Here is a 15457-nt window from a genome sequence, read left to right as displayed (position 1 = left end):
ACACTAAGTACATTGTTTTGCACAAATAAAAAGTAATGCTACTTTTTCATGTATGTGAGCGCAAAGCAGTCCTCCTGCCGAGTCCTGCGTATATAAGTACTTATTTACTTACAATGAATGGAAGTATGGAATATCCGCCATAGCATTTTTACTTTATTTTTAACGAACTGATGATCACGCCAGACAATGTTTTGAAGAATTAACACACCTAGTAAACCGCTGATGTAAAGGATAATTAATACAGTTTTTATATAGATATCGTAACTGATAGCATAGGATTAAGCTCTGTGAGCTCAACTTGTGCACAAGCATTACCATAACATTAATTAGCAATAACTGTAAGAACACAAATCTTACATGCAAATGGATTATGGACCGTACAGTAACCACAACAGTAACGAAGAATATAAAGGTTAAATTACAAGTGATTTGAAATGCACAAAACCGTCCCAACTTGCAATTAGTACATACAGAAGGGTCCGAAGAATTACAGCAATATAAGCTTGACGAATGTGTGCAAATCGGCATAAAATCATCACAGTCAGATGGGTGGACAATTCTTCCAAACAAGTTGAAACAACCATAGAACCACAAAACTTCAACTAGTCAGCTGCAATGCATTTCTGATCGAATCCGTCACATCCGTCAAATCATTACTCAGGGTCAGAAGAAGTCCTACAATATTTCATAAGAACGTGCAAATAGTCCACTCATACCCACAAATAACAATTAAGTACGTATTAAGCAGAAACTTCTAAAACAATAAAATGTCACATGATAAAATGTCACATGATAACAAATGACAATAAGTACTCAACTGCTAGAGCGAAACGTTCATGCAAAATTTTGCTTTGCATTGCGGGTATCTATTTACAAAATAATCCATTTTCGGTCTAATTATTACTACATATAACATAAAAGGCACACTCACCTGTATTGCTCTCTACATCAGCGATCACTGTCAGAATAATCCCAGTGAGATTAAAATGCACCATCTGAAAGTAAAGGATAAAACAATGCACTTATTAAGGGGATTTGGCCCGGTACATAGCACCAAATTCGTGTACATACACGGGAATATTCGCTTACGCGCACTTCCAAACACTTTTTTCGGTTGCTTTTTAACATTGTGTAGCAAAATGGTTTGTATACACAGGCGTGAAATCCGTTTCTGCGCGCAACATCCGGTTCGGGAGTTATGGCTGTTAGAAAATTCCAAAAAGTTTAAATGCATTCAGGTGTACCAAAAGTCTCATTATGGACCAATCCCCTTTCAAATTTTGCACGTAAATGCACATAACCATGAAGATCATTCTTACACGGATCCAGACTTTCACGATTTTTTTCGAATTTTAAAATGAATTTTAAAATTTTCGAAATTCATTTTAAAACTTGAAAAGCATGCTAGAACAGTGGATCGGTGTAAGAACGATCTTCATGGTCATGCGCATTTACCTGGAAAATTTGAAAGGGATCGGTCCATAATGAGACTTTTGGTACACCTGAATGCATTTAAACTTTTGGAATTTTCTAACAGCCATATCTCCCGTACCGATGTTATGCAGAAACGGATTTCACGCCTATTTATACAAATCTTTTGGCTACAAAATACCATAAAGCAATGGAAAAAATGTTTGAGAGTGCGCGACAAAGAAAGTTCCATGTATGTACGTACGAATTTTTGCTAGACCGTAGGCCGAAAGTTATTATTTGCCATAAGTGCAGCAACTTCTGCGCGGTAAACCGTATAAGCGCCCCGTAATTACGTATCATGCTGTGAGTGAAATACTTTGATGTCAAATACCGTATTACCTGGTGGCGCTCATGGATGCTGATAACATAATTGGTCTTCCCGTATCCCAACCGCGATGCTTGATCCGTGGCGAATCCTACACTGGACAGGAATGGAGGACGCATAACGGTTTCTGGCACGGTCTCATCGTGAACGCGCAGAATGGGCACACCATCACGGTCTGCAATCACCACACCGCGAACGCCAGGAACCCTGCAACACCAACAGATACTCCGTACATTCGTTTCCCAGGTGAACACGGCTGTAGATAATGTGCAACTTACGAACGGATCGTTTCCTGAATGTGCTTGCGGAGATCCTGTTTTACAAAATAATCATTGGCAATGTGCAACTGAACTGGAACAGTTACCGTGATGGAACAGAATGCAACACCTCATCAGGCTTACCTCAGTCATTTTCTGCGATGGCTTACGGTTAGATCACAAGGCTGTCCTTGCAAGGCCAGAAAAGGCGCAATCCCGTCTAATCAAATGTAGAAATAAAATGACTGCAAAAGCACGAAACAGAAAACACCGAAGTAGGAAAAACCAATTACAAAAACGAAGTGTAAATCTGAATTCATCATTATTTTGTCTTGTTGAAAGAAATCGTAAAAATCTTTCACTCAAGTCGCAGCATATAAGCAGCAGCGTCAGTTATACGAGTATGTATTATTGTCACTACTGACGAGTGAGTGTACTGTACTTGACGAGCAGTAAAAAAGTACGGATATGATACTCGGAATGCATCAGTAAAGGGAGAAAGCGTTTTGTAGATTTTTCAATGGTACATTTCTAAAATTATTTGAATATATTAATTAAAATTAATCAATAATTTTTCCGATCCTTTGAATTTTGCATTTATTATTTCGGCTATGTTAATTATTTTTAAAAAAAACTTGCGACTGTCCGAATGTTAATAGCTGTGTTAACATTGTTGTACATAATTTTATTCTATGTAAACATGCATAGCCTTTTACATGGTATATATCGCGCGTCATCCTGAGGAATAATGGTTGCATATGTATTTCAATACCGCATGCATTATAAATCTCACTGGCACACTCTTTTGTGGTTAAAATGTTTTACAAGACCGGAGAAAACGCTTAATGGATTCCGCGATTCACCTACCGGTACCTAAGCCATATATAGATATGAGAATGTGCAGTACTGCGCATACAGTATTCGTATTCGTATGTTGCATGCATGCAATATTGTTTACGTTTTGCATCCCCGTGCAGTTTTAAAGTATCATAACTGAACTTCCGGCAAAAGCGGGATGTCGAGGACATAGTCAAGCGATTACAGCATTGTCGGGACCAACCCGTGCGCACCTATAGCTTGCGATTGTGACGGAATATACACTCATGTGCCATTATGATGGCGACAGATTACTTCTCTTCAACTGGATCAGAATCATGTCATCTCAGCACAAAGAACAGCAAAACGATCACAAGGGGCATGTGTATATTTAGCAAGCAATCTAACCGCCACGCGGAAACGCTGACTTCCGGATCTCCTAACTGAACATCAGCAAATCAAGTGCAGAAGTGGAAATCCGCAAACGAAGATTTCTTTGTTTCCATGCATTTTATTGCACTAAATTTGGCCAATGGCATTTATAAAGTGCTGTCAAATATAGCACAAATTAACAAATTACTTGATTATAAGCTTTTTCAAATACACAATACTGCTAGCAAACAAATGCTCTAATTTGTCTACAGAAATACAAACAAGTGATAGCCTGTCATGTAAACAATAATTCCGTATAAGTATTACGCAGAGAAATTTATTTGAGATAAGTAAAATACGGCTATATTTTATAACTGGGAATACACTATTCCAGATAATATCCCTGTTGTAGGTTCGGTTCGTGCATTCAGTCTGATTTTCGGTTAGCGTGTGGCCGGAATAATATTATATGGAGGTCAAGGATAAATATTCCCTGCTTCCAAGAATATTTTACCTCTTTAGCCCGGTCTCTATGAATTTGCGCTTTTGTATTTCTTTCCACACCTTTAAAAATTACAAATTATTGATATTAAATGACATGCTCCCCGTCGGCAATGTGTAGTCGTCTGTCGGCTGATTTTCAAAAAGGTCGTGCATTGTACATGTATATATAATGGCCAAATTAGCTGTCATATGCCATGCACGGAATGGAGCTACGATATTTTTAGGCACAACAGGTGTGCCAAATTTTCGCCAAATAAGAACACCTACATCTAAATTTAGATCGAATATCTTTGTATATTCATTTAAGTAGGGATCTTTTATGAAATGCGTCATTTCTCCCAGCATTTCAAGGCGATCATACCGTTTATAATGCACTTCCTGGTCAGTGAACGACTAGAATAGAGCAAAATGATGGAATCATAATTATAAATTTATAGCTATGGTCTTATCGATATTGAATGAATCTGTGCCTGTAGCAGTTTTGCAAACTGCAGTGTCGTCTGATGGAGTCCTGTTTTTTTGCGCACCCGGATTTACACAATACGTACTTATTCTACCTATCGTCCAGCCCTAACTTAAATCGACACCTTCTTTTAGGAGCCAGCTATTTACACTGCTGGTTGCGACATTTGTTGACATGTGTTCTGTAGTTATAGAAGAGCTTTAAATTTACAACTGTACCACAGAAACAATAAAATTAATAAGAAATTGTGCTTAATTGTACAGCAATGAAAAAACGAAACCAGCAATGAAAAAACGAAACCCTGTCTATCTTTGGCGGGTTTTCGTAGACAGTAATCATAATCCATAAAACAGTTTAAAATGCTTTAATGGAAAGCATTAAAACCCTACAGCTTTCGCGCCATGCCTACAACCGTGCTATCGCGAAATCTGTTAAAACATATGAAAAGTAAGGCAGACGTAACCGATCAAGGCCAAATTCTTAACATTTAAAAACAAATTCATCAAAATTTTAAATTAGTCCTTACCAAGGGAGCTGGCGCGATATGTCATAATTTGTAAAATGCCGAACCCAGATTAATCACTGGAATAGTGCAAACCCAGCTTCGATATACTTGCATGGATAAACGACATTCTCCACTCGCACCGTCCTGCGCCGACGTACGTACTCCTTTCAAGGAAATACGTCATCTCTGTTCAATGAGCACCCAGTTCCTGCGATAAATAATATAGCTCGCCGTCCCCGTGATCCAATCCGATGATGCTGCGCGCGCAACCCACGCTGCACCGATGCAGGATAAAAGCTTCCGCTCTCTGTGAGAAGCCACTGCAGTTGTACTCCTTGTAGTCTTACCGCGGTAACAGCAGTCGACCTAGCCAGTATTATCAGCTATATTCCCGAACGCCGGTCTCCAGCCGCTCTTTGTACACAGCATCTATCTAACGTATATCATGCAGCAGTCGGCACTATGGTCTGTTACCCTGCTTGTGACCTTTATCTGCTCCCTTCCGGTCCGCGCCGATACGGTCAACGGTGTTAATGCGGACGATATGAGCGAGTCGCAGAAGCAGGCGGCACTGCAGTGGCTCCTTCGTAGAGTCAGCAAACGTGGCACTATTCTGAATAAGTGCGAGAAACATTCGGCCTGTGCCCTGCTGCAGACGAATCCCGCATCCGCTTCGTACTGGATTGATGAGATTTGCTATTGTGGCGATGGTGCCAAGTGCAATCTGGAATGGAGCGACGGGGCAGACGGAAAAGCCGTTAATAATGGTGACACACAGCTTAAGGTACAAGGCAATAGAATTCCTTCCGCTTGACGTCAATACGGCTTACATAAACGTAATATTAGAACCTTAAAATTTAATAAATAACTAAAAACACTAACGATAGCGCGCTTATGCGCATTACATAAAATATAATTGTATCATACAATTTGTATGTATAATAACAAACCTATAGAGCTAAAAAATTTTAGCATGTGTTATACACAAGAGCAAGATTAATTGCGCCGCGATTACTGAAACTGTGCAAATCGGCATATTAACTATTATACTCGCACCTGTCTGTAGACTGTATATACTCGTACACCGAATATTACACACGGAATGAACGATTGGCTTAATTTGCATGCCTATCATTGTATAGATCCTTGGTTAACTTTGTGCATTTTAAATTTAGCTTTGCCAGCCCGTAACAACCATGCCCAAATGCTCTCGCGAGCAGACCGCTGTGACAACCGCCATGGAGACCAGCGTCCAGAACCCGGCCATCAAACAGAGCGCCTCTGTGTTTTGCAACTGTCCACGCATCAACCATGAATACAAACTGATCGATGCCGGCATGGTGGACGAAGGCGACCGTACAGTCGTTACGGCCCATTTCGGATGCGCCTCGGTATGGACTTCTAATTAATTGAACACAACACATAAATTGCGAACACCTGTGTATATTCTACTCGAATTTGGAAAATTAATCGCATGCCGGCACCAAATCTTCCGGTGACCTTTTTATAAACCTATCGTTTTTGATGTTATGGCATCGTTATAGTGTTAGTAGTTTAGCGTGACAGTATTCTGCAGCATTAAGCTACACCACTAAAGCTACACAATGATCATGAATTCATCATTAAATCAATCCATTTATTAGTCGCTATGTTGAGAAATTAGCCTATTCCCACTGATTTAAAATGGCTCGGCGACAGCAGTCAGCAGGAGTGCATATCCCCTTGCACGGAATATCACGGCAAATTGCAAAGTGTTACAGACATGCAAAACATCGATACTATGTTTTATATCATTTTCATGCGCAATTTGTGCCTTTCAAAAGCTTTTTATGCTAACTTTTACCGCTAATTCAATCCCGCAAGCGCTTTCAAATATAGTTTTGCTTACTGCTGCTGTGCTTGAATTTTTGAAGAGTATCCACATCACGCAAGCTGTAATTTTCCCAAGATGTCCAATTGCAGTGATTGAATTTGCGCTAACCGGCACGCAAATTCTTGCAAACGTGTGGTAATGATCGGGTACATAGAAAGAATTAGCTTCTCACAATGCACAACGTTTTAATATTTTAATGGAGCCAGTGACGCGCTTCAGAAGAAAAACAAGCAGTTATCAGGCTGAAGAAAAAGGCTATAAATGGGGATGGACTTGCCATGAAAAATTTAGTATATTTGAAAAATATTTGGTCCAGATAAATTCCCTAGAGGTATACTGCAGCTGAACTCCAATTCAGCGAAAAACGAGCTACCAATTATTAAAGCATCTAGGTATGGATAGCATGTTTCCACATAAGCTAGTAATTTATTCAGCAGTTTTAAATTGCTATTAAGATGATTTTACGTATTATGGGTACGCAGTAATAACTCTTCACTTCATGATTCCTTGCTAAATAAATAAACGGGAAAATGGTTAAATTTTATGAGATATTAAATCATTAACTAAGTATACTGTATGTGCGTGCTGATTTGCGTTCAACTAAATATTAAATTTAATTCATAATTTTCCTGCGCTTGTATTTTCATATACTCTGCATACTATATTAAAACATGATCTTCGAGTAGCGATCACCAGCTTGTATGCGAACTGAGGACGGAAAGAGGATAAAAATTTAATAATCCTACAAAATATGTCGAACCTTTTGATAATAATTACTTGCGTAATAGAAGCTAACTTAAGCTAGCCTTTCTCTAAAATTACCAGGCTAACGTTTTAATTTGGCTGGATAAATATATAAAGCGATTAAGCAGAAAAGGTGGTACTGGAATGGGTGTGATTTCGAAATTACTGAATTTTTTAAGCTCTTAGCGGTCGACCTTATCTTTCTTGCCGTCAGCGCTTAATTAATATCGCATAATCTGGCTGCCTTAAACTCGAACAATATTCTCTTCTTCTTACTAAATTTCCCGGCCATTTTTATTAATACAGTATTGTCGCACAAGTAGGGAATCAGCTGATGATTGATGCTGACGGAAATTCATATTGCCATAATATTCTATTTCAAATTTAAATCAAAGTTTTTGAGTCGTTTAATTTATTTAATTAGATTATTGGTTCGGCTGTACACGCTGTATTACAGATAGTTACGTTGGTTACGTTTATCTAGACGCATACTTTCCTAGGTAGAGCACTGCCGAGCCGGTCAACCTTGCAAGTTTCTAGCCGTTCTACCAACGGGCGATTCCTTGATACATCAAAGCTGCGAATGTCCAAAGGGCAGCTCCTGTCCCACGGATATGAACCCTGATGGATCCAGTACGCCGGCCACATTGGATGAAATCACCTATTACCCTTTCGCATGCCGATCCGACATAAAAATGAACCCTTGAGATTTATTTTTTTTCTCCTGGAAGCAACCTACCATTCTTTATTTAATTTATTGTTGCAAATATAGTAACTGTAAAGCGGCTGTAGTTATTTTTGGCTAGTCTGGTTTTGTACATTACATCCTTAAAACGAACCGCACGCTAAAAACTAGCGATTTATGTAGCAAAAATTGTTGACAATAAATACTGGGAAGTCGGACAACGTTATATAGTTCCGTCGGAATCATTTGCAGATTTGAAGGGCATTAAGTAATACCCTAGAAATCAATTGCTGAATTTCCGTCTCTTTACGACCCACAACATTAAGATTGATTATCCGCACGTTTTAGGATGACTATATATTTTTGGGGACATGCTCCCAGTTGTATTTGGATCTACGAATAAAATGGTTCAGTATGGCTTTAATCACGCTTATATATAAACAATGTGTCAATCAAACCTTGGTTTCGCATATGCCCTTAAAAAATGTATTATGAATTGCATTAAAAAAATGATAATTCAGTACAGTGGTAAAATGAGCAAACGAAGAAAGACAATGATTCATTTTCGGAGCATTTTTTATAACACTGGCAAAATAATGGTATAATTGTTAGCCACAAACAATGATTAATGCGGGACCATGGAGACTTTGCGGCGTTTGGCCACGTCCCGTTCACTGATGAGAATCTGGCTGCTGGTCGGAGAATCACAGGTGAATCGACGGTCAGTGTTTTCTTGGGCAAAGTAGTGGTCAATATGGGGCTTCGCAATGGACCATAGCTGCGAAAGGTACAATAACAAAATTTAGTTCTAAAGTATTCTACAGTAAAACTAGCTGAACGCTAAATCGGGATCAACGCGCCGGAAGCAAAAAGAGCTAATTTACCAGCACAATGTGGTATGATTATGGCAGCTTTATGAGTTAGAGCTGTACCTTGTTCTGCACAATTAGCGCCGTGGCCGCCTCAATATCCGGCGCCATATAGCGATCCTTATCCCATGGTCTGCAATAACGTAATGAATTACAGAATTAATTGCAGTAAAGTTCACAAAGCTGCCTCTGTGAAACAGGGGAATCCTTGTAAATTCGTAATAAACCGACAATCATATGACAGTTGACCTTAATTCATGTTTTAAGGTTTAAATTTATGTTCGACATGTTACAATGTATAGTAAGCGTAACACATCCTTTTGTTCATGTGGATTGCTATTGCGTCAGATGGTTTGTTGTTTTATTTGACCTTTTAATCTTATTGTAGCAATAGTTAATTATGCAAAATGCACCCGATCACGACAGGTTGGCGCAATCCCGGTGCATTCTTTCGTTAAAGGTCAAGGTACATTTTGATATTAAACGGGCCGTTCCCGATGTTCTTTCAAAGGTCATCAATATTTCCAAATTAACCTCCGTTAAGTCAGGTGTACGAAAACGGATTACAGCTCTACATATAGACGTACCCGACAACAGTGCGCACCAGCTGGTGAATATCCTCCAGCGGTGCTGTTGTCTTCAGAGGGCGTAGAAATTCAATGGCCTGACATGCCGCTAATAATTCAATGGCCAGCACTGGAACAATGCACACATTTTTATATATTAGACATATCACATTTTCCTGCCATTTGCATCATTGTTAAACGGGGGCAGAACGTCTCTGCAGTTTGCACCCATGTATTCCGTAGGCAGAGAAAATTGTTCAATCGCACGTGCCGGATTCAATAAAACAAGGACTGGCAATATACTGCCGCAGTTCTGATATAATTTTACCACGACGCACCTCGTTCAACATTCTCAATCACTTTCAGTGCCTTCCGCGCTGACCACCCACCCATACTAACGTGGTCTTCCGTTGCCGCTGACGTCGACAGACTGTCGATGGATGAGGGATGACACAGGACTTTATTCTCGGATACTGTGCAACACATTCATCAATATCTTGTAATGACTTGTATTACTGCATCGAGCGATCGGCGATGCATTGGTAACTGTATATTTGCGCGTGTGAATTCTTTCTGGACAAATGATCCGTTACCTAAAGCCGCCGCTGAGCAATGAGCCAGCATGAAACCATTGTTCAGTCCACCGTTGGCCGTCAAAAAAGCCGGAAGTTCGCTCAAACCTGCAAAAACACACACAAACGCCTTATCACCATGAAAGGATTACAAAATATACAACTACGACTTACGGGCATACAGTACATCAATAAGCATACAATCATGATCAATTACAATAACCAGCACAAGCGTATCATTACAAAATTACTTTTATTATTATGCACTGATAAAAATTTAGAAACGCTATTGCTTTCCAGGACAGTGCTAATAATCGTAAAACCATGTGCAGAATACTGATTAATAATTATCCGCAAAACCGAAAATGAATTTTAAAACGCTTTTAATTGCACAGTTTACCGTAAAAACCAAAAACCGTCTTTCGCGATAAAATCTAGTTTACATTACATCTAGGTTATTTCTTCCCATCTGCGCATTATAGCAACATAATTCTGATATTGCCTATCTTGGTATAATATTTTTTAATTTTCGTACTGGGATTGCACAGGCGCTCAATGCGGCGTTCACTCATGCTGGCAACTTCGTGGATTCCAATGGCCAGATAATCCAGCGCTTTCGCCGGATATTCACCGTGAAAATTTCCGCCCGACATGGTTTCCCCTTTTTCGGCGAAGACCATCTGTACATGTTGACCGCAGAAATTACCACAAGCCGTTATAATTAACAATGCTACCAGCCGAAAAGGCGTCATGCGCTGTGGGTTTGCGATTATAATTTGCAGTTTGCACTGCGACTCTCTCTACTTCAGCCCGCCTGAATCGTTAACCACCGCACGTGATTTAATACAGGAGATTCTGTTCTGTTGGATAAGACCGGATTCCGTCGGAAGTAGTTTTGCAAGATTAGCCATTACGGCGTCATTTGCATTAAGTAATCATTACCATCAACGGGAAAAACCATTTATTCTAGCGATTGTGTTGCGTAATTCTGGTTCCAAATTTCGAAATTTAAGTTTATCATTAAACCATACGTTTAACTTCATAAACGATATTGTTTACTTATAAGAACACCGGGTAAACCGATTTCTACAAGCAGTTTAATAACGCTTTCTTGAAATAGAGTTTGAAATCCTATACCAGCATTGACACCTAGCAGACCGGAAGTAAGCATGTTTAGAAAAAAATGTAACGTCCAATTTGCGCTCGTCGCTGGCTTAATTTACTTTATTATCGATTGATTACCGCTAGTAATCTTTCGCTTTAATTAGACTGTTTTGGGCAAACCTGTGCGCTTGTGCGCACGAAAAACTCACCGGATTATCTGTGGCGCTGTTGAGTTCTGTAGTGAGAATTCCCTTGACGAATTCGATCGTGTCATGCACAACACCGTGCACCTGTAAACACATTTCTATAAGTATACCGCAAATGTCTTGCATACGGTGCTTCGCTTTATTACGGGAACAAGCGGTACACACGTGCATCTGTTTTTTTATAGGTCATCTATTGAAACAGCAATGACAACACTGCACTCAAATGCCTCGATTGACGTCATTTCTCCCAACCTTAATCTTCAGAAACGTAAACGCGTCTTGCCCTTTTCCAATCGCTTACTGTTATTATTTAGAATATGATCTGTTATTATCCAAATTGTCAGTATAAATAAACAAGAGCGAGTTGATAACTGGTATTAGTTTTGCACATCGAATAAAGTCAGACTAATTAGTCTTTAACCTTATATATATACGAGCTTATATATATACGTATTATATTATAGCTTTAGCGAGACGCAAAGGTCACTAATTTCTTAACGGAAAAGGCGACACATTAGTACTATGTTATCTTTTTAATATAACGCAAAGTTTTATTTCATTTTTTCGGCGTTCACTATCTCATATTTTACACCCAATAAGCCGCAGTTGCCAAAATATTTATTTGTGCTGTTATTAATAATGAGTCGCAACCAAAGACGCGATGACTGTGCCCATACCTTATTCATGCTGCATTGGATTAATTATTCTGTTTATTCATACCTGTGGGCAACAGCGCAGCGTGTACGCATCCTGGACGCGCGCACAAAACCGATGACTACCAGCGATTTCCGACGGATGTGTAGAGGAGTGTAAAAGGGCACGGAACCTCTGCGCCACAGCAATCTGACCTTTGTGGGGGCGAGCGTAGTGAATAGCTAACCAAGAAAAAGAGCAGCTTTTGCGATCGCGACCGGGATCAAGCGGTTCGAACACTATGAGCTCTTACCGGAATCGTAGGCTTTGGTTGTTCCTTTCAGAACATCAAGACTCAATGCGGCTATAACATCCGCTTGCAGTGCGGCATTCTCTGCGCGTTCGATTGCTGTAAAATTTCAAGAAAATACCATTATCTATGGAAACAAATAAAGTAAAATGTTGCCAGAATTTTCTAAAGAGACAACGTGCGCCGTCCCGTTACTGCGCTCTTGCCATTCTTGTTATTTACAAATAAGTACAATAAGCTTTTCCGTTTTTTTAACCCTCTTCAGTGCCCACACCTCTGAAAAATTAATGGACATATTATCGTTGCCAATTTCACCTGCATACGAAAAGAATGTCTCTGTAAATTACGTACATAAACCACGATTGAACCAACATTATCCATTATCAAAATTATAGTCTATCGTTATTTACATACCGTTAAGGCAAAAATAACATAAATGCAGTATACCATAGCAGTTTGCACAGTCCTTCTAGTAAAAGTATTAAGTAGTACATTGTACTCCTACACATGACCGCGCATTGTACTTATATTTTTTCCCCATTATTATTACTCATTTTCGTTTATTCTTTTGGGCTACCCTAGTCGGCTCGTATTTACCTTCTGCTCCCAATGCAGCAATTAACTGAGTGCCGTTAATAAGGGCAATTCCTTCTTTGGGGCCCAGAACAATGGGTGGTAATTTATGGAATTCCAAAACCTGTATTGTATACACATAATATGGTACCGCAGCAGTATTATCAGCCGGCAAAAAACAATATGCAGTACAGAGAGAAATATCTATTAACGAAATCTAAAAAAATGCAGTTGTTGAATCTACATACTGTATGAGAACGTATTAATTCTTAAAGCGCTTCGCGAAATTACGACGCGAATAGCGCAATGTACGGTACATACGGATTTGGCATCCGCCCATCCAGTTTCCGGGCTCCACATTTTACCCTCTCCAATCATCCCTAAAGCCAAATGTGACAAGGGAGCGAGATCTCCACTTGCTCCGACAGTGCCCTGTTCCGGTACGAAGGACAAGCAGGAAGCTAAAATAACAAAAATCAAAACCGAAATGAAGTATAAAACAAATAACAACAAAAACGAATATGGTCACGGACATAAAGATAATAATTTATATTATAAAGTGCAGCTTAATTTTAGAGTAGCCTGACCTCTATATTATGATATAATTTCAGCTGTTACGGAATCTTACGCTAAATTTTAACAGAAAAAATACTTCAAAAATATACGCAAAAAACAAGCGGGAAGAGATCTTCAGTAGAAGATATTTTAGGTTTACCATTAAAAATATCAATCATCTTGTTAAGATTTTGGAGTGATATGCCGCTGTAACCTTTGGCAAGTACGTTTATGCGTAGTGCCAACATCATACGAATTCGATGAAGTGGCAGGCAATCTCCAACACCCGCTGCATGTGATCGAATCAGGTTTAACTGAAGCTGACTGCAAACAGAACATGTCTTTTATTGTAGAAAATTCAAAAATTACAGTAAATAAAATCCTGCAAACCATAAACATCCTCTGCTACTCTGTACAACGATTTTATTACTTTCTTACTCCAAGTCATCTTTGGAAATAATGGTACGAGCAAATTTTCCAAAGCCGGTATTCACGCCGTACACCACTAAAACACACAACAGACTAGTGGGAGAACTTGGTTCAATCGTATACTTACTGATAGTACCAGAATTAAGGATTTTTAATTTAAAAAGTTACATCTTCATGCAACGAAAATTTGTATGAAGACTACGTATTAATATGAGCTCCGCTACCAGTGCGATCCTAGAGAACGCAGACCTCGATTTTCTCGGATAATTTCCTCGAGTAGGTTTCTCGAGGCTAGCACTTTCTCTTGTGCTTCTTTTGTCATATGTATTTTGTATTTTCTCCGACCAATGGCAAAAAGATCTTCACAGGATAAACTGTTGCCGTCCAAAAGTAAAAACTGCAAGGAAGCACACATTACAAATTGGCCCCTTTTCTACAATAAAATCACAGCATTTTCTGAGAAAATTCAAATTAAATAAGAAAAATACAGTACTTAATTATTTTAAAACACCGCCAATATTTTGCGAAGTGTTTATTATACTTCCTACTTTAATGACTTCTGAATTCAGTTAAAAACGAAACATTATGCTGTATTCGTCTCTTACTTCATGCGGTTCCACCGTTTTGCACGTTTCCACAGGAAGACCATTGGACATTTCATTGTATACATGCCCGTTGTGACCATTGATCCCATTTCCATTTACCGCATCCGACTTCAATGCTTAAAATAAGAACAACATCAGCTAAATGTCTGCTTAATTTTTTTTGAAAAGGTGAATTTTTGGATAAATTACAGCATATTTCCTACATGCTAGTGCATGGCAATCATGATATTATTGGTAGTTTATATAGATATAAGTACGTATGTATAATATACTCGTAGTATATACCGTATATATACGATTTACTGGTATATACAGACACTTATGTCTAAGCTCTCCACGTAACATAGGTACGCACAGCTCTAAATGATATTTTAGCTATATTTTTCAACATATATACAGATAGGTTACTGCAGTCCAGTTGCAAATCAACCGTAGTACATACATTAAAATATTAGTACGAGAGAAGTAGCCGCAGTGTTTGCAACAACATGTGAATTTTAGATAAAGCATACCCATTACAACGTGCTCTTCATCGTGAAGAATAGTGTTAATTTGATCGTTTTCATCCAGCATAGCTCCTCCACGAACTTTCCGTACATTAACAATGTCCAGGCTTCCCGGCAATTTTTTGGTCGCTCGTTTCAACGTCTCCTCGATCAACCACCGAATGGACTCATTGCCGGCGCAAGGCACGGTGAAAGATTCGGATCCTACCCGGGCAAAAATCTTCATGATGGCAGTCGGAGCAATTAGTTAATATTTATTTGTTAAGTTATTATACAGTAAGAGGAAAGCAAGCCTAAGAAAACTGAGAGGCTTGCTGGGGCATGCCACTGTATGCCAAGTATTTCAACGAAATTTCTTGGGAACATAAAATTGCGAATGTATTACACAATCGGCTACCGCATTACTGTATTTGTGCTTCTTATAAGATTCAGATAAAATCTCGATCAGAACTATACTGTTGCAGTACTTGGTGTGTTTGTTTCAAAGATAAGTGATCACACCCTTCTGTTTT

At 39.0% G+C, this 15457-nt stretch overlaps 3 protein-coding genes across 4 annotated transcripts; 1 reads left to right on the top strand and 2 right to left on the bottom strand.

Annotated features, from left to right (window-relative positions):
* Positions 1-232: 232 nt before the first annotated feature.
* LOC129602709 (ragulator complex protein LAMTOR3-B-like) lies at positions 233-2670 on the bottom strand. Its single transcript, XM_055501819.1, has 5 exons — positions 2200-2670; positions 2077-2111; positions 1813-2005; positions 932-995; positions 233-675 (listed from the first exon to the last, which is right to left on the bottom strand). The coding sequence occupies exons 1-5, from the start codon at positions 2206-2208 to the stop codon at positions 599-601; spliced, it is 378 nt and encodes a 125-aa protein (XP_055357794.1). The 5' UTR covers positions 2209-2670; the 3' UTR covers positions 233-598.
* Positions 2671-5017: 2347 nt separating this feature from the next.
* LOC129601361 (U-scoloptoxin(11)-Ssd2a-like) lies at positions 5018-8264 on the top strand. 2 transcript variants are annotated; one of them, XM_055500160.1, is made up of 3 exons: positions 5018-5499; positions 5891-6106; positions 7833-8264. In XM_055500160.1, exons 1-3 carry the CDS (start codon positions 5161-5163, stop codon positions 8037-8039), a joined length of 762 nt encoding a protein of 253 aa, XP_055356135.1. In that variant the 5' UTR covers positions 5018-5160; the 3' UTR covers positions 8040-8264. The 2 variants fall into 2 exon arrangements, with proteins under 2 accessions (XP_055356135.1, XP_055356143.1); XM_055500168.1 differs by having other exon boundaries at positions 5019-5499; positions 7837-8009.
* A 158-nt stretch (positions 8265-8422) lies between these two features.
* On the bottom strand, positions 8423-15331 carry LOC129601351 (histidine ammonia-lyase-like). The gene is made up of 16 exons (XM_055500151.1): positions 14952-15331; positions 14440-14555; positions 14084-14231; positions 13844-13910; positions 13566-13729; positions 13172-13311; positions 12875-12974; positions 12281-12376; positions 12055-12209; positions 11338-11418; positions 10560-10704; positions 10046-10132; positions 9791-9925; positions 9474-9582; positions 8950-9019; positions 8423-8795 (listed from the first exon to the last, which is right to left on the bottom strand). Exons 1-16 carry the CDS (start codon positions 15169-15171, stop codon positions 8643-8645), a joined length of 1986 nt encoding a protein of 661 aa, XP_055356126.1. The 5' UTR covers positions 15172-15331; the 3' UTR covers positions 8423-8642.
* Between the last annotated feature and the right edge of the window lie 126 nt (positions 15332-15457).

This window comes from Paramacrobiotus metropolitanus, unplaced genomic scaffold (genome assembly GCF_019649055.1).
Source record: "Paramacrobiotus metropolitanus isolate TYO unplaced genomic scaffold, Prichtersi_v1.0 Parri_scaffold0000004, whole genome shotgun sequence".
In the NCBI taxonomy this organism is placed as follows: Eukaryota; Metazoa; Tardigrada; class Eutardigrada; order Parachela; family Macrobiotidae; genus Paramacrobiotus; species Paramacrobiotus metropolitanus.
This window is presented reverse-complemented; position numbering and strand designations above follow the sequence as displayed.